Below are 22,502 nucleotides of genomic sequence, written 5' to 3' on the forward strand. Positions count from 1 at the left end.
CTGAATCATATCGAGTGTCGTGTAGATGGGTGGATATTGGAATTCTGAGGGGAATGACGGAAACCCAAGATCACGATGCGACTGACTCCCGGATTAACTGCAGATATGGCGGATGCGCCGGCAGGATGTTCGAATAACCTTGTTGTTCTGTAACAGTACCTCCGCGCTGGATTCTGGAACCAACTGATAAGGCATTCGCTCAGGGCTCCGACGCGCGCGTCGAATGCAAAGCTGACGGTTTCCCAAAGCCCCAGGTCACATGGAAGAAAGCTGCTGGTAAATATACACTCGCCTCGGTGAGAGATTTCGCGACATGTAAATGCACAATGCACGGGTGCAAGTAATGTGGAAAGAGTGTACAAAATATGATAATTTCTTATAATATTACTTCTATAATGTATTGTAATATTAATGCTATTTAATAGTTACTTACAGTTTTATATTATATTATAATATTATAATATTTAATAGTTACTTATAGTTTTATATTATAATATATTGTAATATTATAATATTATGTTATAGTATTATAATATAAAACTATAAGTAACTATTAAATATTATAATATTATAATATATTAATAAAACTAACTAAATAATTATATAACTTAACAAACTAAAATAAAAACTATTAAATATTATAATATATTATAATATTATAATATAAAACTATAAGTAACTATTAAATATTATAATATTAATACTATTTAATAGTTACTTATAGTTTTATATTATAATATATTCTAATATTATAATATAAAATTATAAGTAACTATTAAATATTATAATATAAAACTATAAGTAACTATTAAATATTATAATATTAATATTATTTAACAGTTACTTATAGTTTTATATTATAATATTAGAATATATTATAATATTGTTACTATTTAATATTTACTTAGAATAGTACTATTATAAGTACTTAACATTTAGTACCTTAGTAGTAATATATGCAATTTCTGAAAGTACAACGAAAAAAAAAAAAAAAATAGAATTTGGATAGAAAATTGTTTTACATATCAAGTATCATAGAAAATGAACCATGGACCATGAGTTTTCATAAATTTCTACGATCATTACGTGTAACTTCGCACTTTAAGCACAAAACGACGTAGTATATAGTTTAACCTTTTTAACGTAGAATAACGATACATACATATATCATTGCTGGCTATACTTGAGAAAAATACTGTGCATAAATCATTACGCTTTAATTAAATAGCATTTGAAATCTTCATTTGTCACATGCTCCGTATTATCGAATTATTATTTATCTTTTAAAATGGAGTGGCTTTTTATTTTGTAACATGTTCCTTCTCTAATTTAATTATCATTCATTATAAAAACTAAATCTTTACCATCTTCTGAAATTTTCCTAACTTTTTCGTTAGGATTAAAGACTAATTATTGTCATTAAAATGCACACGATGTATGTCGTATTTAAAAATAAAAAGATATTAAAAGTAGAGTATTTGTTGCAGTATACATATATTAGAGAAAACAAATTCCAATTACAAACATAAATTAATAAAAATGTTAAAATGCATTCTAACCGATAGTCTTCCTCTCGTCTTTTCCATTTTATAGGAGATACACCGGGCGATTATACCGATTTGAAACTGAGCAATCCAGACATCAGCGTCGAGGATGGAACCCTGTCAATCAATAACATTCAGAAGACGAACGAAGGCTATTATCTGTGCGAGGCTGTAAATGGAATTGGCGCAGGGCTCTCGGCTGTTATTTTCATCTCGGTTCAGGGTAACATATACGTCATTATTTCTGTCCCACCCTTTTCTTCTATTCGATATAATTTGCACATTATTCCTGCCGCAGCTCCGCCTCATTTCGAGATCAAACTGAAGAATCAAACGGCAAGACGCGGAGAACCGGCTGTGTTGCAATGCGAGGCTCAAGGCGAGAAACCAATTGGCATCTTATGGAACATGAACAACAAGAGATTGGACCCGAAGAGCGATTCTCGTTACACCATCCGCGAAGAAATTTTGGCTAACGGCGTACTGTCTGATCTGAGCATCAAGAGAACCGAGAGAAGCGACTCTGCCCTGTTCACTTGTGTTGCTACCAATGCCTTTGGAAGCGATGACACCAGTATTAACATGATTGTACAAGGTTCGAACGGGATTCCAACGTTTATCTAGCTTCTCGCATATTTGTCGTGGACAGTGTGATAAATCCATCATCAGAAACAACGTTCAGGAATTATGAGTAATAATAAAAATGGCCTGGTAGCTTGACAAGCATCATTGATTTATATTACATTCGACTCGTTAATGTGAATATTATCATCCGTTCTGATAAAGTGAGGAAAGATATAGTATTATAGATATTTGCTGTTATTACATTTCGTTTGATCCAAATCACCTATTAAGAGTTTTTAAACTTAATATTACACAGTCTCACTTGATATTAATCACAATATAATGTCTCACTTGATATTATCATTATGATTTATATTATTTATATTGAATATATGTTCTTGTATCGATCAATGCAGCTTGATATTTTCTATATGATGTTAAAAGATTAGCCAATGTATGTGGAAAAGTTATTAGTTTAAGAGATATTTTAGTATCAACTCTGTATAACATATGAAAGCTAATTTTGTCACATTGTCCATAAAATGCCAGTAAATGTTATAAAGATAAAAGTGCTAGTTTCAAGGCAATTTATAGTTTACGTTATTAAAAAAATGTGACATACGTGTCTGTGAACTCTTTCAGAATTTTTCACTGTAAAATGGATTATTAAAAAATTTGAATTTTCTCGCAGAGGTTCCTGAAGTTCCATACGGTCTGAAGGTATTAGACAAGTCCGGACGATCGGTTCAATTATCCTGGGCAGCACCGTACGACGGAAACAGCCCTATCAAACGCTATGTCATCGAATACAAGATCAGCAAAGGTTCATGGGAAACAGACATCGACAGAGTGTTGGTACCTGGATCGCAACAGAACGTAGCTGGCGTTTTTAACCTGAGACCTGCCACCACATATCATCTGAGAATCGTTGCTGAGAACGAAATTGGCGCGTCTGATCCATCTGATACTGTCACAATTATCACTGCTGAAGAAGCTCCCAGTGGCCCACCAACCTCTGTTCGCGTTGACGCTCTTGACCAGCACACTCTTAAGGTAAACTTAAATCTTTTACAAAAAATACATCTATGTATAAGAATTTTAAATATTTTAAAGTTTCATGAATGAAGTGTTTTTATATCGTTGATTAGAAATCTGTAACCGAAATGTAAAAATGTTTGGCTGTACAGCGATTTGCGAAAGTATTTATAAGTACAATCTTACAAATAATTTATGAGTTTTATAACTATACGTTCTATACGTTTGACTATTCGTTATTCGAAGTACATTTTTACTTGAAATGGAGCAAGACCAATTCGATTCCATTCGCTTAGGTAACATGGAAACCACCCCCACGAGAAGACTGGAACGGCGAGATTCTTGGATACTATGTTGGCTACAAACTCTCCTCCTCCTCTGATTACATTTATGAAACTGTGGACTTCTCGAAGGAAGATGGAAAGGAACACCATTTGCAGATCATGAACCTGAAGACCTACACTCAATACAGCGTTGTCGTTCAAGCATTTAACAAAGTTGGATCGGGACCAATAAGCGAGGAACGAAGACAACATACTGCTGAAGGAGTGCCTGAACAACCACCTCATGACACTACTTGCACCACTTTGACTTCTCAAACTATCAGAGTTTCCTGGATGTCGCCACCTCTTAGCGCTGCCAACGGAGTCATTACTGGCTACAAGGTTAATAAATAATTTATTAGACTGCGGATATTCATGCATTTTTGCGAAATTGAATTTGCGAAGAAATCTATAAAATATCCAAAATAGAGTATTTTTTGTTCCAAGCTCCAATATATATCTTTAAGAAATTTAACAATAAAGAAATTCCACGGAATGAAGAATACATCGAATATTCAATGGAAGATATTTTTTATATTAAATGAATTTCTGTTAAGAGTCCAATACATTTTTCTGAAAACTTAAGAATGAAACAATCGACAGAACGTGTATAATAATCAAGAACATGTAGATATTTAGCAGATGAAATTGAATACCATTTCTTTAATTATAACATAAAAATGCATAAATATCTGTAGGCTAATAATTACAGTCTGAATAAATTCGTAAACTGTAGAAACATTGACAATTTCCTCTCACAGGTTATTTACGGACCATCTGATACCTGGTACGATGAGAACACCAAGGATACCAAGATCACTTCCTCCAGTGAGACTATTTTACACGGATTAAAGAAATATACCAACTACACTATGCAAGTTCTGGCTTTCACTTCTGGCGGCGATGGAGTTAAATCTGCACCTATTCACTGTCAAACGGAACAGGATGGTAAGTAATGTTTGGTAAAATTACAGAGTATAGAAATTTGATGATTTTTTAATATCAAATGTCTCCAATTGTCGCCTACGAAATTCTAAGAAGAAGGATAGAGAGGGGGATGATTTTTTAATATCAAATGTCCCCAATTATTGCCCATGGAGTTTAAGAAGGAAGATAGGATATTGTTTCAATAATAATGAAGCTATAATTGACTTGGAATTGACTATAACTATAATAGAGGTGTATCGAGAAATATTGATAGAAAATTTCGAGATTCTCGAAAGAGCCGGGTTTGACAAAAAAATCGGGATTCCCGAAAGAGTTGAGATTTTGGAACAAGCTTAAATAATTCGTTAAAGCCCACGCCTTCAACTGTATATCTAGAACCATCATTCGAGCAATTCCTCCTGTTATATCTTTTGGTTTAACAATCTTTTGCGTATCATTTTGTATATGCGACAAATTTTATATCGATTCAGTTTCTTTTCTAGTACATATATTAATGTTTGAATGCATATGCTTCAAATTGCGTAATAAACCAGTAGCATTTGCATACTTAGTTTTAAATTCATGGTGACAATGCGTGCATTCCGCCTTTGTACCATCTTTTTGTTGAAAATGTTCCCCAAACAGAGCTTCTTTTTACCTTTTTTCTTTATACGATATCTTCTACACTACTTCCTGCTACCACAACTTTACTCTCACTAGCACTCGACATTTTTTTGAAAGATTTTTAATCTTTATTAAATTCACACAGATTTTGAAATATACGTCTGAACTTCCCGAATGTCTCAGCGATACTGTTCAAGTACTAAGCATGTTTGTATACATTAGGTCACACGGTTCTTAGAATCCGTGTTTCCAATAACATCACTGGCAGAAGAAATTGAACGGTGTATTTACATATTTTGTAGGCTACTATACAGTATTGTACAGAGTAGTTCGAGAAATGGTAGCCGAGTTCTCGAAATTTTCGGGTTCTCGTACACCCCTAACTATAACACTATATGATTTCACTAAAATGGAAAGTAGCGCCAGTGAAATGTTTCTTGGATATTTTATGATGCAATGTTATTCCTTAACGCCCTCATTCGTTCAGCGGATTTTTATGTAATTTTATATTTTTATAAATAAACATAAATATTTTTGCACATTGTGGAAATTTTCTGCATTTTTGTGAACGTATATTTCTATTCAAGAAATGAAATAATATCCCTTTCATATCACTTTTGTATTGATATAAAGAATTTGTTAAAAAATTGTGAACTTGAAATCGCCGCATTTCTGTGCTAGACTATCCTGCACACATTTAGGAAGAATCGTAAGTGATATTTGAAATATGTTATATTCCCTTTCTTACAGCCCCTGAAGCACCTATTGCGATCAAGGCACTTGTTATGTCGGCTGAATCGATTCTCGTTTCGTGGCGTCCACCAAGCCAACCAAATGGAGTGATTACCCAATATATTGTTTACACCAAGGCAGACAACGCGGAAGAACCAACTAGCCAGAAAGTACCACCAAATCAATTAACTCACGAGGCATCTGGATTGGACAAACAGCGCAGATATGACTTCTGGGTAACTGCTAGCACCAACATTGGAGAAGGAGAGGCTTCAAAAATCGTGGCATTGGCGCCAAGCGTACGAGGTACACTTTCTATTGTCTATATTGTATATAATAATATATAATATGTAATGTATATAGTAGTTGATATTTCACACAATATTATATTATATATTGTATATAATGATTAATGTAATTTTTTAGTACCGGCAAAGATCGCATCGTTCGACGACAAATTCACTGCTACCTATAAGGAGGATGTAAAATTACCCTGCCTGGCTGTTGGTGTACCTGCACCGGAAGTTACATGGAAAGTACGTGGCGCCGTTCTCCAATCTAGCGACAGACTGCGACAATTGCCCGAGGGATCGTTGTTCATCAAGGAAGTGGATCGTACCGATGCTGGAGAATACTCTTGCTACGTCGAGAACTCGTTTGGACATGATACCGTTACGCATCAATTGATTGTTCATGGTGAGTGATATTAGAACTTTGAATGGGACTTTCGACTTAAGACTGAATGATCGAGATAAAACGATGTTTCGTAGCTCCCCCACACTCACCACAGGTTACTCTTACTGCTACGACTACTAATTCATTGACCATGAAACTGAGACCTCATCCTACCGATAATGCTCCGATCCATGGATACACCATTCACTACAAGCCTGAGTTTGGCGATTGGGAAACTGCTCAAATCAGCTCCACGGCTCAGAAATACACACTGGAGAATCTGTGGTGTGGCTCGAGATATCAGATCTACGTTACAGCATACAACGGGTAACGATCTAGACCTGCGCGAACGAAACTGTTGCGGGACAAAGCTCATGTACTGTGGTTCTCTTAGAATTGGAACTGGCGATCCCTCCGACATGCTCAACACTCGCACCAAAGGCTCGAAACCGATCATCCCTGAAGCTGCTAGATTCATCGAAGTTTCCACCAACAGTATCACCCTGCATTTGAGCGCCTGGTCTGACGGTGGCTGCCCAATGCTCTACTTCGTCGTCGAACATAAGAAGAAGTAAGGAACAATAAAAAGAAAAAAAATAAAAAAAATTGTACAGAAGAGATTCTTTGAATCTGATGGAAATTAAAAACACGACCGTTCGATGCGATTCAGGCACCAACAGGAATGGAATCAGGTCTCGAACAACGTGAAACCCGGCGGAAACTTTGTCGTTTTGGACCTGGATCCTGCTAGTTGGTATCACTTGCGTGTCACCGCTCACAACAACGCTGGTTTCGCTGTGGCCGAGTACGAATTCGCGACACTGACCGTAACCGGAGGTAAGCACACGAAGGAAATGAAGATGGCAACGGCACGCTCGTAGCCGGTGCTAATGGTGGCTGGATTGAATGGTCGCCATATTTTTTGTTCCAGGCACCATTGCACCGGCCCGAGAGTTACCTGACGTGAACGGTGGTGGCAACGACGAAGATCCGATGAAAATTTTCATGGCTAACTTAAATCTGGTCGTACCCGTGGTAGCAGCCATTCTCGTTATAATCGTTGCCGTCATCGTGATCTGCGTTCTCAGAGGAAAGGGCCATGGTAGCGATAAAGGTAACGTTTCTCTTCTTTTCGGCTGTTTTAACGAACAGGTACGATCGCGCCGCCCGTACGCAACAGCGGTAACGACAACACGGACGTCAGGCGTTATTTCCCGTGGTTACCAAGTTGGCTCGACGTGAACGTGGTTGTACCGGTCGGAGCTACGGTTGTTGTGATTATTGTAGGCATTGTTGTGATTTGCGTCGCTCTGTCTAGAAGAACTCGAGGCCCGGAGCAAACACGGCTGCGAGGTATCTCATCAGCCGACGAGAAATATTACGAAGGACAATGTATACCATTTTTTTTTATTATTTTAACTTGCTATGAGAAAAAAAAAAAAAAGAAAACGATGGAAGTTTATCAGAAGAATAATCTGGATGACAGACATTGGAAATGATATTGACGAAGAAACTGTGTCGAGAGATATCCGATCCGAAGTTATTTTTCTGATGATCGATCCAAATCGAATATCGAATGCTGGACGTCACCGAGCTAGTGAGTGGCATTCGTATCGTTCGTCGTTCTTTCAGACGACGTGGTATATCAACAAACTGGTGTCGGCGGAGCTACGCTTGACAAACGCAGGCCGGATCTTCGCGACGAGCTTGGATACATCGCCCCGCCGAATCGCAAACTACCACCTGTCCCTGGCTCCAACTATAACACCTGCGATCGCATCAAGCGAGGTACAGTGATAAGTAAGCCACAACTGCCTACAATATGATTTCTAGCTAAATTCCAATTACTGTCTAGATGTTGTCGCATCGGCACGATAGTGTTACCGTTATTTTTCTTTTACGTGACACACAATCGAATCGCACAGGTTTAACACGATTATTAGACCTCACTTCATTGTTCAGACAAGTCGGCGTACCGAGATACGCCGTTGAGATACCACACACGTACACTCCCAGACACACGTTATCATACACGCGTCCATCATAGTCATTTGCCAGTTGTTTCATTGTTTGCCTCGCTTCAAAATGTTTTCTCTCTCTATATACGTAAAGATGTATGTCCCACGGGAACGGTTATTTCTCCTCCCTTATTTTTGCGCTTATCACAATTTTGCTGCGCGTTACCAAGCGCCGATTACGTCTTGAAACGATCTCGCCCTGTGTTCATCACCCCTGATGACCCCGTGAACCGTCAATGAAATCAATCACCCCGATCACCTCGTTTGGCAAACGAGCCAAAATCGAACCGAATTGGTAAGCGCCAGTCAGTCGTACGACCTTTGTAGTATATGTTCGATAGGTGGAACAGGCTCGATAAGAAGCCACTCGACGTGGGATCCCAGACGACATATGTACGAGGAATTGAATCATTGCGCGCCCAACCGAAGATGCCCACCACCACCCCGTATGGGCAGTGCTGAAGCTCTCTCGCACAGAGGTTGGTAAAAGTAGTTAAAGACCCGAACGAAGCGCTCTTTCTCCTTCGTGCGTCGCCGTGACGAGACCTCGTCTATCGCGTGACTACGATTACTAACCTACGGCCGGTGCAGCTATTGGCTGGTTGCAGCCGGTCTTCGTAAGTCCTTCGTATTCCACACCGTATTCTTACACCGTGCTGATGCTACTCTATTAATGTTTGCACGTCCTCGCATGTTTGCGCTCTGGTATCCTTTTATTTTGCAAACAAACGAACACGAAGCACCGATAGCAAACATCTCTTTCGATTTTTCCCCATTTTTCTCAAACAGAGCAGGATCAGTTTCTCGTTTCGACTTTTTTCTTCTTTTTTTGTTTCGGCCTTCAGATTTTATCGATCACTTTTCTCGCATCGATGTTGCATTTCTTCTATAAAAATGAGTTTCAATCGTCCGTCAATTAAATTCGAAGTTGAGATATTCGAGAAGACTCGAACGAGTGTGGTTGGACCTGTTCCTGTACAACTAACAATGCATGATGACATTTTCCAATAAAAATTTCTTGATAATGAGCAAGTACGAGAGAAGAGGAAAAACATAGGAATGTAATACGTAGGTACCCGGATGATTTTAGCGATAGCGACATCTGCACGAAACCAACACCCTGCGAGAGATTATCCGATTTGATCGAGACAATCTCGTACAATGAATAGATTAGTTTAAGTAGGTCTATAACTGCAGTGTCTACCCTGAGTGATCGTTTCTTTCAGGCATGGAGGATGAGATCTGCCCGTACGCTACTTTCCACCTTCTTGGTTTCCGCGAAGAAATGGACCCGAGCAAGGCTATGCAATTCCAGACTTTCCCACACCCTGGCAATGGACACTCTGGCACTATGGGACCACCTGTTGGACATCCTACTAACGCTTCAGCTCACAGCCGCTCTGGATCTCAATCTATGGTATCAGGATTACTTAGGAAATTCTTTTATCTTTTAGAAAGATTCCTCGTGGACTTTTATTTAATTTGTTTGAAAAGGAATAAATTAAAAGGAATAAATTCGGTTTTCATATGAGCAAGGCGCAATAGTGTATTGCTATTATGAGTAGTGAGACAACGAAAAAAGATAACTCAAAAACAATATGCTGTTTAAATTAAAGAAGATAAGAAAGGGCAAGTTCGAGTCCACTAAAGATCTGTAGATCTATCAATAGTTTTTAAGAAGCGAGGCGCAACCGTGTATTGCTATTATGAGTAGTGAGACAACGAAAAAAAGATAACTCAAAAACAATATGCTGTTTAAATTAAAGAAGATAAGAAAGAAGATGTTATATAAAGAGCAAGTTCGAGTCCACTAAAGATCTGTAGATCTATCAATAGTCTTTAAGAATATTGATAGATATAGAGAAGAGAATGATTTATTGCTCATGTTGTTGCCTACACATGGGAAATTTAAAGATGCAGAGATGCATGTAATTTATGAAAATATCCTAGATATGGTGCTCGTTACGGTGCTTTTTAATAAGTGAAAGACAAACGTTTTTACCTAGTTTCCATGTTCTCCAACTATAAATATTTATGAAAGTACGAATTTGCAATCTAATGATAATCTCTTAATTCGTTTCTTTTCCCAGCCCCGTCAAAACGGTCGCTACTCTCGCGTCCCATCACAAGGGGGCGGCAGCGGAACCCACAATGTCTTCTCTCCTGAATACGATGACCCGGCAAACTGTGCTCCGGAGGAAGATCAGTATGGCTCTCAATACGGACAATACGGCGCTCCCTACGATCATTATGGATCTCGCGGCTCAGTCGGACGTCGCAGCGTAGGATCAGCTCGTAACATCCCCGTTTCTGGATCACCCGAACCACCACCACCGCCACCAAGGAACCACGACCAGAACAACTCGAGCTTCAACGACAGCAAAGAGAGCAACGAGATCAGCGAGGCAGAGTGTGACCGCGATCAACTTGTGAACCGCAACTACGGCGGTCAGTACAAAGAACCGTGATCGATTAGGGAACCAGACGATCGAATTGCGAAGCGGAGTTGGTCGAAGTAACGACTCGGTTGTCGGGGAGAACGATCTTTCCAACAAGTTGCCCTCGAGCCGAGTCGATGCGACTGCCGTTTCGTCTGTTTCGCTCTGGGTTTCCTATCGCTGCTCGCCCTTCACACAGTAGAAAAATATAATAGGCATGCCGAGCGAGTCACGGCGTACAAGAATGAACCGGGACTCGCTGCGGGGTCTGTGTATCTAATCGTTTAGCTTCCACGATTTGCATGCTACGTGTCGTCGTAGTAGTTTACCGTTGTGTCAATCGTGCCGTGTGTTTTTCTATTTCAGTGAATGCTCGCGGCAAGGACGGCATGACCACCGAGGAGATGCGTAAACTCATAGAGAGGTCAGTAGAGATCGAGTGAGTTTGGTTAACGGTGTGCGATTAAGAAAAAAAAAAAAAAAAAAAAACGTCACCGTTTCATGCCGCTGTGTCTCGAGCGATTTCTTACCTCGAGAACTGTCATTGACTTTCTCGAAAGTAAATTGGCCAATCACTTCGTTAGTCGCTTCGACATTTTCCTTGTTCGAACGAACGTCGTGCGCGTTTCTCGACTCTCCGTACAGTACTTTTGCTAGATCTGCTTTTCCCTCTCGTAAATTGTTTTGTTTTTGATTTTTTTTTCTTCTCCTTCTTCTAAATCTCATTGGTATCTCTTCGGATCCGATTTGAACGAATATAATTGATTCTCTGGATCTCTTGTTTCAAAATGATAATGGCGATTCGAGTGCACGGTGGTTTCTCGCTAAGAACTCTAAACAATCCTTTTGGCAATCTATTTAACGTATCTCTGACTTTTTCTTGTTTCATGACTCTTTACGCAGGAAGCCGTAAGTTCGTTAGACAATAATAATAATAATCATAATCATAATCATAATAATAATAATTAAAACGCAGGATGCATTCATGTAACGACAATCGCGTCAATTAGAGATGATTTTTCGAAGGCTTTAAAAGTTGCGTTAACTTTGTTCTTAGCTAGTTTTTTTGTGGCCACGAGAATATAGGTCAGTCAATGCTTCGACAGCGTCGCTTCCATACCAACGACAATCAGATCTCTACCTGGGTCGAATAACGCTTACTAAATCATAAACATGTGTTTTTTTGCATGCGATTTTCATGACAATCTGCCAAATGTAATTTACTCGTAGTTGACATTAACTTTTTGTTTCCTTTTTTTCGCTAGATCATGTCGATCGATGTAAGATTGCGATCGACGCCATATTTATTTTCGCTACAGCTGTCGCTCCTGTCATTCGCCTACAGATCCTGCTGTCATTGCTGCTGGTGCTACTAACGTTAACACAACCGTCGGAAAATATCTTAATCAAAATATATTAATGAACTGACTCGTGTTATTGGTGTACTCGCGATTGCAGCTAATGCATGTACCGCTGAATCACACACGTGCAGATAGTTTTCATTTCTATCCTTTAGATGCATAGAGATTATCGGGGAAACAGTGCGATATACACATAGTATCTGTGTGCGGATAATGTTAGATTATCGCTGACACAAGAGGGGATTTCACGAGCACGAGGAGAGAAATTGAAAGGATGAACTACCTGTTACAGAAACGAAGCCCCCAGCCGGCAAGCCGGTGCCGGCCACGGCGGTCACGGGGGACTCCTCACACCCTACGATACTGTGGCAGTGTAACCTGTAAATCATCTTCCGTGGTCTTCCGTCTCTCTCGTCACCAGCGCCCGAAGACACGAGAGAAGCGGAAAGAGTGCGCACGCTGACTCTTCCCCCGGTGCTGTCGTCGGTCCAAATTGCAACGATACATCAGGAAAATCACCATCGTCGCGAGTAGATAGATTCGGTCCACCGCATTAGGCGGCACGCTCGTTTAGACGTTTCGCTTCAACCAATCCAGTCGGATTTACCGCGGCGGCGACGATATTTGCCTCCTGAAGGGACCGTCTTCTTCGTCTTCGACCATATCATTTTATTCCATTTTTGGCCTTTCTCTATTTCGATCTCGCGTTTTTTCGCATAAGCGTCACTCGTTCTTGCTCAATTGTCGACAAGGCCATACTTACGAAACTGCCAAATTGATTGACTGCCGATCAAGGCGAAGGGATCATTTTCATTCGAGGGGCAAACCGCGTCGTTTCGCGTTTACATTATATGCACGAACCAATCCATGGATACCATCGACACGTCGTAAACGAGTGTCTTATTAGAAAACGAACACACCCGGCATGTTCGTGTGAACGTTGGAGAAACGCGACTAGAATCCGGCCCGCGACGCGTGCTCTCGGCGACGGTGCGTTTCACGGGGGTTTTCGGCGGTATGTCCTAGGTTACAATTGTCGCTTCCAAGCGCCACGAGTCACGGGAAGTAAACACGAGATACATTAGTTACTCGCTTTTTAAGTCATGGTTGTGCCACACTGCCGCTCCCCGCAGGCATATGATATTACACGTACATATATATATGATGTATACATATATGTATATGTATACATATATATATGATGATATTATACATACATATATACAATTTATAATTTCGTAACGAAGGTTGTGTCCCTGTTTTTTGGCGATCGACGATCTTGAGTCTCGACGTCGCGGAGAGCAAGTGTAGAGAGCACTGTTTTGCGACAGTGTCGCAGAGAGTGCGTCGTCGTTGTCGTCGTAGCAAGTTAGTCAGACAACAAACAACAGGTCGCATCGATGCCGTGGTGGCGTCTGGTCCCGATATTTCTTCCGCCGCGGAAATTTCACGAAAATTTCTTTCATCGCCGATCGACTTATCCGTAGGAAGAACGCGGCACGCTGAATCGCTTCATCACGATTCGAAACGCGAAATTGTCAGCCGACCACACACATACACACATACATACATACACACACACACACACACACACACACATATACACACACCATACATGCCATACGTCGAAAAGAGAGAGGATAACGCGCAAGCACACACCACGCTCGCTGTCGATTTTTAATCGTCCTATATAATATTTAGTCCGCTATACACACACATATATTCGCAAGCTAATCTCGATCAATTATGAACGTACGTGAATTTACTGATAAAAGCGACGATGATATTATACGTGTAAGCAATTCGAGCTACAAATACCGATTTAAACATAAGTAGGGCATAAGTCGGACGGATGGTCGCGAGGTGCGCCGTTTCACTTTCGTTGAATGGTGACGCGTCGAGCATAGATAAACAAACAGAAAAATCTTAAACAAACAGGAATCACGATTAGATAGAGAGTGCGATTAGATATGGCGAAATGAGGATAAGAAAAGAAGAAAAGAAAATGGAAAACGGAACAGCGGGGTTCATTCGAAATATTATTCGATTCTGTAGGTCGATGTGGCGCCAGGATACGGTTACGGCGTGTGTCTCATAGTTCGTTTTTATCACAACACTATTTAGATATATAAAAATATATAAATATATAAATATAAATATATATATATATATATATATATACATTGACGTTCATATGCATAGATTGTAAGTAGGTATGTCTAGGTGTCGCATTTATTTGCCGAGGCGATGCACGAGTGGTACACCAGTTGAACTTTGAGGGATCACGATCGAAGGATGTCTCGTCGTTGACGACGAGTTATTGCCGGGATACTTTGGCCGTGAACCGTATAACATTGCTTTTTTTTCTCTCTCTCTCTCTCTCACACGAACTTCCGTTTGCATCACTGGCTGCGACTCCGCTCGCCGACGCATTTTTACTCATCGATGTGATTTTAAAGGCTGCGCAAAAAGTCTCGTGTCTCGTGTATGTGTTACGATCGCGCTCTACCACATTAATGTAGCCATATCCAAGTCACCTTTTACGATGTATATCACGTTTTACTCACGTAACGCTCGCGAAACTTTTCGCTTTGATGCTTTGAAACTTAACGCGATGAAAGAGAGGTCGAAAGATATTTAACTTATTCGATATTAGCCGTACGATTAATCCCACGTGTGTGGCAAACGCACACGTGATCGTCGATATTAATAAAAATAATTAAGAAAAGAAAAGAAAAACAAAAGGGGGAAAAAAGAAACGTGATGTCCGCGGATTGTCACATAGCTTTCTTCTATTAATCGATTGGGAAATACTTCGTTCGTTTAATCGTTATAGTTTGTGTGATCGATCTGGTATCGTTTCTCTTTGCAAGGTTTAATGTTACTTTTGATGATGCTGTGAAACGGTCGGTGCCGCCGTCCGCGTTATACATATACATATATTGTGCTTTGTTCATTGATAACATTGGATGTTCGTTTTCGTGCAACAACGAGGCGGTTCTTCGAGCTTCTCCTTCGGCGGGGCGCGTATCGTTTTCTTTTTCGGTTGCAAGCAGACTCGGGACATTTCATAATTAGTACCCTGTGTTGCGCTCAGTGCTCGCCTTCAAATTGGCTGTAAGTTCGCATTCTTGTACAACGATACTCGTATATCTCCGCGTTCGTAGGGACTCGAGGATCCGCTCGCAGTACACCGTTTCCTCAGTACCACTATTTTATGTTTTTGTACCAAAGTCGTAGCGTCTAACTTTACGTTAAATAAATAAAACCAAAAAAAAAGCAATTACCTGTTTGACTTTAAATTCCCAAACATCTATCGAAAATTCGGTTAATATATTTGTTTACAAAGAATTAGATTCTCCACATTTGAAAATGTAATTTTTAAATCATCGCTATATCATATAGTTAAAACATTTATTCATTAGTAAATATTTACGATATTACAAAAGCAATGCGCTATTGATTTCCAATTTCAAGTGTTTTATAATGTTATCAAATTTTGAATATCTATGACATGGTGACATTTGAATGGTGTTTGTGCAGTGATAACTCGTAATAGTTGGTAACATCATTTGTTCGCACGATGGCGTCCGGTGGTGGTACGTACCGTTTATTTTGCTTTTTATCATTTAATAGGTAGTGTTAGGCGATACCTTTCGAACGGGAATTTGTGGTAATAATAATGTCGAACAACGTGTTGTCTTTCTAATAGCAGAAAACACGACAGAGGAAAGGACCGAGCCAGCGACGCCGGCACAACCTCTCACCAATGTTGGGAGCGAAACAGCACACGTAAGTTAGATAACCTATAAACGTAGGTATAACCTGTTGTGCTATTACATTCTTACTGTTGATTCTTACGAGATTGACATTTTCTAACACGATTATTAATTGAATATTTTCCTAGTACGACGCTGATTTTATATAACAAAATTTACAATGGATTATTTGAACGACGTAATTTTAATATTTCCCGCCATGCTATTGACAGCTGTTGTATCAAAATTTGAGTTTGGCTTTATACCAATGTCATTAGGTTAGGTTATTTGAATAGTTTTACAGTAGATTTATCAAGATCTTGTGTTCTTTATAGCTGTCTTTGTGCGTAAGAGGTGTAAAGAAAATAACAGGAGATACTTTTAATTATGTTTGTGAAAATAAAATCAACACTGACCTTAATCTGTTTTATTATTTTTTATTGTTGCAGAGGATACTAGCAATGAATAAGGATTCTGATCTATCTGGTGTGCCACCGAAGAAGTCACGTGTTGAAGTACAATCTCTTCCAACTAGACAATACTTGGATCAGACTGTGGTTCCAATTTTGTTACAAGCTCTGTCTAATTTAGCCAAGGAAAGACCTGCCGATCCCATTAGCTTTTTAGCAGGATACCTGCTGAGGAATAAAAGCCAGTATGATAATGGTGAATCCCCACCTACTAGTCAATGAATTGCCTGTGCATTTATAATATGTGGTGAAAATTGAAGAATCGTTTATAAATATTGAAATTTCTTAGGAATATATTCAAGTTGGGCAGAGTGTATTTGTGTAATATCAAATTAAATAAAGATGTATTAGCTTTTTATCATATAACTTTTGATGGACAAATAACAGAAAAGAATATACAACAAGTTTATACAACAGTTTTCTTAAATGTGCTTACTTTTGACTATTCATTTATAAGTATGTGGTGAAAATTGAAGAAACGTTTACAAACAATGAAATATATATTCTTAGGAATATATCAAAGTTGGGCAGGGTGTATTTGTGTAATGTCAGATTAAATAAAATCATGTGACAGAGTTTTTGGTGGACAAATGACAGAAAAGAATATATAACAGGTCTCCTTTTGACTCTTTTTTGGCAATATGGCAAGATAATTTCTTTCAATATATCTTGCATATGTTATAACGTATATGTCTACATCTACAGAGGTTAACCTCACTATCATTATTTTATACATGTAGTTCGAATAAGATAATTGTAAAGTAATAATTCATACCTGAAAAGATTTTAATCAGACGGTGTGGCATTAAATAAAATCACTTTAAAAAACTTTATCGAATAGACGTACTTTACATCGACTATGGAAAAACGAGAAGTATCGTTTTCACTGGTTCAATAAACGATTCCGTGTTTCGCGTCAATATAATTGGATGCAATTAAACGTAATTGTCTACTAAATTGGCATGAAATTTATTTTACAGTTCGACGAGATCACTAACACATTTGTATAGCAACAGGCAACGTTCGACCGTTTGCGGAAGTGATGCTGAGTTTTTCGAATTTAAAACCTGCGCGCGCCGTTCCGCCAATTACGTGTACGTGTCGTCTAGTTGCTGATTTGTCGAGCGTAGTGTGTCGCGTTAACGGTTTAACTGCGCCGGCGGTTCGTAACGACTCTGAAGAAAATTCGCGTATTTCGTGTAGATAACGCTGCGGCATTGGTACAAAATACCACGACAACGAGAAAATATCGAGGTAATTTCGTGGAGAACAATTCGTACGGCACCATCATCGTACCAAGTCCAATTAACGAGGTGAGTTCCCATTCAACTCCCTCGTACATTACTTCGCTTTCTTGATACGGACGCTACCGTGCATTTACCGCCAACTTCGTATTACTTTTGTTTTTCACCCGTTGCATCCTGTTTCTCGGATAACGCCTTTACATCGAGTAATATCCTGCCGACGTGTTTTTCGTCCGATTAAAGCAAATCGGATAGAAGCTTCGCATTACACGCATATACATATATATCATACACACAGGGTAGCTATCGTAGGAACTTTTGAGAGTGAACCGTGCGTCAACCGAGTGTCGTATATATATAAGCATATATAATATTTCTGTGTATTAAAATTTATAATAGGCGATGTTAGGACAATGTGTACACGGCGTTACACATTGGAAATCGAAGGAAGACGCGGTTTAATAGCGAGTTTACATTTCCCCTCGTGATTTTCGTGAGTCTTTGCATCTAAACGGAGCAGCGTGTCTCCCGCGCGATCGTATTGCAATTAGCGCACTCTAGGAGCGTACGCACAAAGAACTGTGTGTCGAGTAAACCGAGGATATAGTTAATGGGTGAATCGTGTCATGGCTTTCGTCGTGCGCACACAATCTGCAGATTCACGCCCATACGGCCATACGGTGCCTCGGTTCAATTGGCACGCATATTGGAATTCTATTAGCGAGATTACCGACAGTAATTGCTCGGTTTGGTGCAATATCGCATGCTCGTCTGTACTCAGCCAACAGGCTAGCGAGCGTCAAACGCGGATTAAGCGCGCATCTTGCTTCACGACTGAGACAAGACGGGTGTATTATGTCCCCGATTAATGCCGATACAAGCCATCCTCGAATCCTCCGAGCATCGACTCGACCGGGAATGTACCACGAATTGCGAGTACGAATATAGCACGATTACATTAGCGAGATCGAGCTGCGCAAAAGGATCGGGGGACGTCCGCTTGAAATTACTCGTGCCACCTAGGCGCGGGCGTTGGTCGCGCGCATTCCTCTACGAGAATTTAATCGAAAGTTTCTACTGGCTGGGAAATGAAAGTTGAGCATAGACGGGGCGCGAGGAGGTGGCGAGGGTAGAAAAAGGAAGCGTACGTCTCGCAACGTGTTTCGTTGAGAAAGGAACGAAACTCGTAAGTTTGCGGATGTTGAAGGCCGGAAAACGATTTACCGGAACTCGTAAGCGCGCGAGAGTTTGCAAGTTACGCCGAGATTTTTCGAAATTTCTGTCTTCGAACCGACTCCGGATTATATAAAATTTTTCTCCATAACTGGAAACTCTACCACCAACTTCCTGTCCTGCTCTCTCTCTCTCTCTCTCTCTCTCTCTCTCTCTCTCTCTCTCTCTCTCTCTCTCTCTCTCTCTCTGTGCCGGAGTTACGGAAAAAACGCTTACCGAGCAGATTCGCGCGGGCTAAAGCTCCCTTTCCTCTTATATTTTTTGCCACGTTAGATTTTATCTGATAACCAGAAAGTTTCTTCTTTCTTTTTTCTTTTTCTTTTTTTTTTAACTCTTCGCTCTCTTTGCATTTTTTTTTTCCTTCGTCGCATTTTATTTTTTCCGTGAAAGATGATACGCGGACTTTTGCTCGAGCGAGCGCGGCCGGCTAGTTGAAAACAATAAATACCGGTCGGATTTCGCTCCAGTTACGATTTATTAAACCGGTAACATTTGTTTTGGAAATAACGAAGCCCGTTTGTAATATAAATTTGTTAATTGTATATCGAAACGCGTTTGCAGTTTGCAAATGAAAAGCTGTTGCTAGCTGGCGCGCGGGCAGGCGAAGCACTCGCAGGGAACATATTCAGTTCGAAAATGAAATTTGTATTTTCGGTCACGTTACAGACGAACGTTTTAATCAGCCTGGCAGAACCGTTTGCGCGATTTCGCACAAACACTGGGCGAAAGAGAGTCGTTCTTCCACAGCAGCCAGGCTGTGTCTTCCCTCTCGTTTTTCTAACCGACGTTTCCCTTCTTTCTGAATTATCTTGCGGTTCCCCGCTCGCGGGGCCACAGATTTTCATTTCAGATCTGGCTCCGGTACAGTGCAGAGGAGAAAATAGAAGTCGCTTCCCGTTGATTTCAATCTGTTTGACGGTGCTCTCCTCGCCTCCTCTTCTCGCTCGTGGGGGAGGGCCGCGGATGCGCCGGATGCTGGCGCATCGCGTCGCTGCCCGAAGACAACGAGACAAGATTCGCGACGCAAGGCATCCGTTATCGTGCCACGGCATCTCCCCAGCTATTTCACGCTCCCGTTTCTTTCCTTCCGTCCCCGGCCTTCTGTCCTCTTAGCAGGAACTTATTGGTCCCGCGTCCCGCGGAGACGTCCCCACCCCTCCCCCATCTCCCGAAGGACATTGATGCGCAATTACGTGAAAGTCCCGTCGTCACGGTCGTGTAAACTCGAAAAACCTGCGACTCGGTCCCCTGCGAATGGGCTCGTTCTCCTTTATAGCTATGTAAATCCGGTTCGGTAGTGAATTTTATTGTTTCGAAAAATCGTTTCTTATCGCGTTGCAAGAGAGGTTCTTGTTGATCGAAGGACGACGATGCTGCGAAGGTAGAGTTCCGTGCTCTAACGTGTGTTCGCGCCGAGTAATTAAACGTAATAGGTTCAATTCGATAATGATGTTTGTTTTTGGACTGCGTGCAAGACTCGTACAAGCAAAACAAGTTTGGGCTATATTCTAATTAACGAACGCTTCGCGGGATTGTACGAAGTTAATTTCGCTGGGAAGTTTATTATTATCTCGCTGTTGGAATAATATTAGATTAGCCCGGAAAGCGTGAAAAGGGTTGCGTTCAGGCTATTATTGATGCACGGGCTAAGATTCAATAATAGATTGAAAATTGCATTGGATGCAGAAAAACAGAAAATATGGTTACAAATATTTGTAATGTGATTAAATATCTCGTTCTTAAATGTATCAGAATACACAATCTCCTTATGGACTCCGATTTCAATTCAATGGCTGACGTTTATGTTTAATTTAAAATTTGCAAATAGGAATTCAATCCTCAAGGTATAAAAAAATTATTCAAATAATGGCATTAACATGTATGATAGAGTTTTAAAAATAGATCAGGACATGATAATGTCTCGAATATTTTCTCAGGATTTTCTAATAATTCCAGCATAGAATGTACGTATTCCCTAAATTGTTTATTAGTTTATGTTTATATGTATGTAATTCATCTTTGAAAATTTTCATCGTATTCTCGGTTATAATAGCATCTGAAATTGATAAGAAAAAAGGGCTCGAATTATTCCGATATTTTGCATAAGATTAGGCGCGCTTTCTTAATATCATTTGCCCTTGCCTCGCTGATATCGATATTTCCCTGAAATAGCCTCCGATATTATCAGCGAACATTTTATACAAAGCAGTACGTTACTACGGGTCGGATTTAACGTGGAGATCCACTCCCCAGAGTTTTAGTTTTCGATCGCAGCTGAACGTAGAATCGACTGCTATCTCTCCCCCTCTCCCTTCCCCCTCCGCCCTTCATCTTCTCTCCAGCACCGGCAGGTAGGCGTCTCTCGAAAAGCGCTTAATCCTCCGGCCAGTCGAAAGCCCCTCTGCCGGTATTACGGCAAACGCTGATTTGTGGTCGCGGCAGCGACATTATTTATAATTTGTGAGTATTAATAGCTGACTCACACGTGTATACCTACGGGGGATATATATTGTACCAGATCCTTTTCAGTCTCATCGATCTCGCCCATCGTCGATAAATTTCCTTCTCGTTCGTGGCCAGTTGTACAAGTTACCGCTTCTATACTGCGGTTTCCGTATCACCGTGTATAAACATACACGCGCACGCACATACGCACGTATATATATATATATATATATATATATCTCTGTATGATCGCGACGTAGCGATTTCAATCTCCCCCCCCCCTCCCCCCACTTTTTCCCCCCTTGACAAAGCTATGAGTTTCTGGCGGAAACGCGCCCGGGCGGGAGTAATTATTAATCCCTTCATCGTCGTCGGGCCGACGAAGCAACGAAGCTGACAATGAAAGCCGCTTTAATTTTTAACGGCGCGCATACGTAGAGGACAGTACATATGCGAGCGTCAGAGGAGCCGCAGAGTCAGTCCCGTTTTCCAACCGCGGCCGATGTCGCGCGGCATTGTTCTCCTACTGCGGCCACCGTCTTTCGCGGTCAGGGGGGAGAAAAGAAGAAAGGGTTGGTCGATGAAAGGCGAATGAAGACGGACGTGTTCGGGCGTACGCTGGGAGAACGCTGAAAGGTTTTCCGACCGACGGGAATACGTTATTCCACGGGACTGTTATTCCGCCGCGGAATCCACGGACTGGGTATACGGTGCGCCGTGATAACGGAATCAGATAGCTACCGTGCCATCTCTTGCCACGGAATGATACCTTACGGGGATATAACTCACCGTTTCCAGGCCGATACCTTTACGGGGAGGAGGCATGCATCAGACTCGACCCTGTAGCTTTACGTAAGCCGCGAGATACACCCCTCTCCTTCGTCTACGCCATTGTCCGCGATGGCTTATTCTCGAAATTGTCGACCGGGGCGTAATAAACCGTTCGGAAACTGCCAATCAGTCGATAGAACTTAACTTGGAACGGTGGACGTGATAAGGGCGTGGACTGGGCACGACACCGTCACTCTAACCACCATCGCTTTCATATTAACTCCCTCTTCCCCTCCTTCGTTGACCTGGATCGAAAGATTCGTCGGTTTTGTGAAAAAAA

The 22,502-nt window shown here is 40.7% G+C and overlaps 2 protein-coding genes and 1 long non-coding RNA gene across 25 annotated transcripts in view; all 3 read left to right on the forward strand.

Annotated features, from left to right (window-relative positions):
- The window catches only part of LOC122528463 (Down syndrome cell adhesion molecule-like protein Dscam2), a 115,762-nt gene extending 101,526 nt beyond the window's left edge, over positions 1-14,236 (forward strand). For 19 of the 22 annotated variants that reach the window (XM_043653593.1, XM_043653596.1, XM_043653600.1 and 16 more), the window contains 19 exons: positions 157-276; positions 1,594-1,767; positions 1,843-2,139; positions 2,800-3,161; positions 3,440-3,808; positions 4,228-4,414; positions 5,768-6,055; positions 6,176-6,445; positions 6,520-6,751; positions 6,819-6,995; positions 7,095-7,261; positions 7,577-7,816; positions 8,057-8,224; positions 8,784-8,921; positions 9,669-9,859; positions 10,533-10,890; positions 11,247-11,304; positions 11,784-11,789; positions 12,534-14,236. In XM_043653593.1, coding sequence (XP_043509528.1) covers positions 157-276; positions 1,594-1,767; positions 1,843-2,139; positions 2,800-3,161; positions 3,440-3,808; positions 4,228-4,414; positions 5,768-6,055; positions 6,176-6,445; positions 6,520-6,751; positions 6,819-6,995; positions 7,095-7,261; positions 7,577-7,816; positions 8,057-8,224; positions 8,784-8,921; positions 9,669-9,859; positions 10,533-10,890; positions 11,247-11,304; positions 11,784-11,789; positions 12,534-12,618 — 3,887 coding nt within the window. In that variant the 3' untranslated portion in view covers positions 12,619-14,236. Of the gene's footprint in view, positions 1-156; positions 277-1,593; positions 1,768-1,842; positions 2,140-2,799; positions 3,162-3,439; positions 3,809-4,227; positions 4,415-5,767; positions 6,056-6,175; positions 6,446-6,519; positions 6,752-6,818; positions 6,996-7,094; positions 7,262-7,355; positions 7,539-7,576; positions 7,817-8,056; positions 8,225-8,783; positions 8,922-9,668; positions 9,860-10,532; positions 10,891-11,246; positions 11,305-11,783; positions 11,790-12,533 lie in introns of all 22 variants that reach the window. The other 3 variants (XM_043653610.1, XM_043653608.1, XM_043653609.1) reach the window with 1 other exon arrangement.
- A 1,496-nt stretch (positions 14,237-15,732) lies between these two features.
- LOC122528471 (protein dpy-30 homolog) lies at positions 15,733-16,827 on the forward strand. 2 transcript variants are annotated; one of them, XM_043653624.1, is made up of 3 exons: positions 15,733-15,840; positions 15,954-16,033; positions 16,449-16,827. In XM_043653624.1, exons 1-3 carry the CDS (start codon positions 15,825-15,827, stop codon positions 16,689-16,691), a joined length of 339 nt encoding a protein of 112 aa, XP_043509559.1. In that variant the 5' UTR covers positions 15,733-15,824; the 3' UTR covers positions 16,692-16,827. The 2 variants fall into 2 exon arrangements, with proteins under 2 accessions (XP_043509559.1, XP_043509561.1); XM_043653626.1 differs by having other exon boundaries at positions 15,749-15,840; positions 15,957-16,033.
- A 726-nt stretch (positions 16,828-17,553) lies between these two features.
- The window catches only part of LOC122528473, a 100,866-nt gene continuing 95,917 nt past the window's right edge, over positions 17,554-22,502 (forward strand). The window contains exon 1 of the long non-coding RNA XR_006306583.1: positions 17,554-17,782. This is a non-coding gene — a long non-coding RNA (uncharacterized LOC122528473). The remainder of the gene's footprint in view (positions 17,783-22,502) is intronic.

This window comes from Frieseomelitta varia, unplaced genomic scaffold (assembly GCF_011392965.1).
Source record: "Frieseomelitta varia isolate USP_RPSP 00005682 unplaced genomic scaffold, Fvar_1.2 scaffold_251, whole genome shotgun sequence".
Lineage (NCBI taxonomy): Eukaryota > Metazoa > Arthropoda > Insecta > Hymenoptera > Apidae > Frieseomelitta > Frieseomelitta varia.

Coding starts and splice junctions, on each gene's coding strand:
- LOC122528471 (XM_043653624.1), top strand. Junction 16,034..16,448: donor TTGGGAGCGAAACAGCACAC/GTAAGTTAGATA, acceptor TTATTGTTGCAG/AGGATACTAGCAATGAATAA.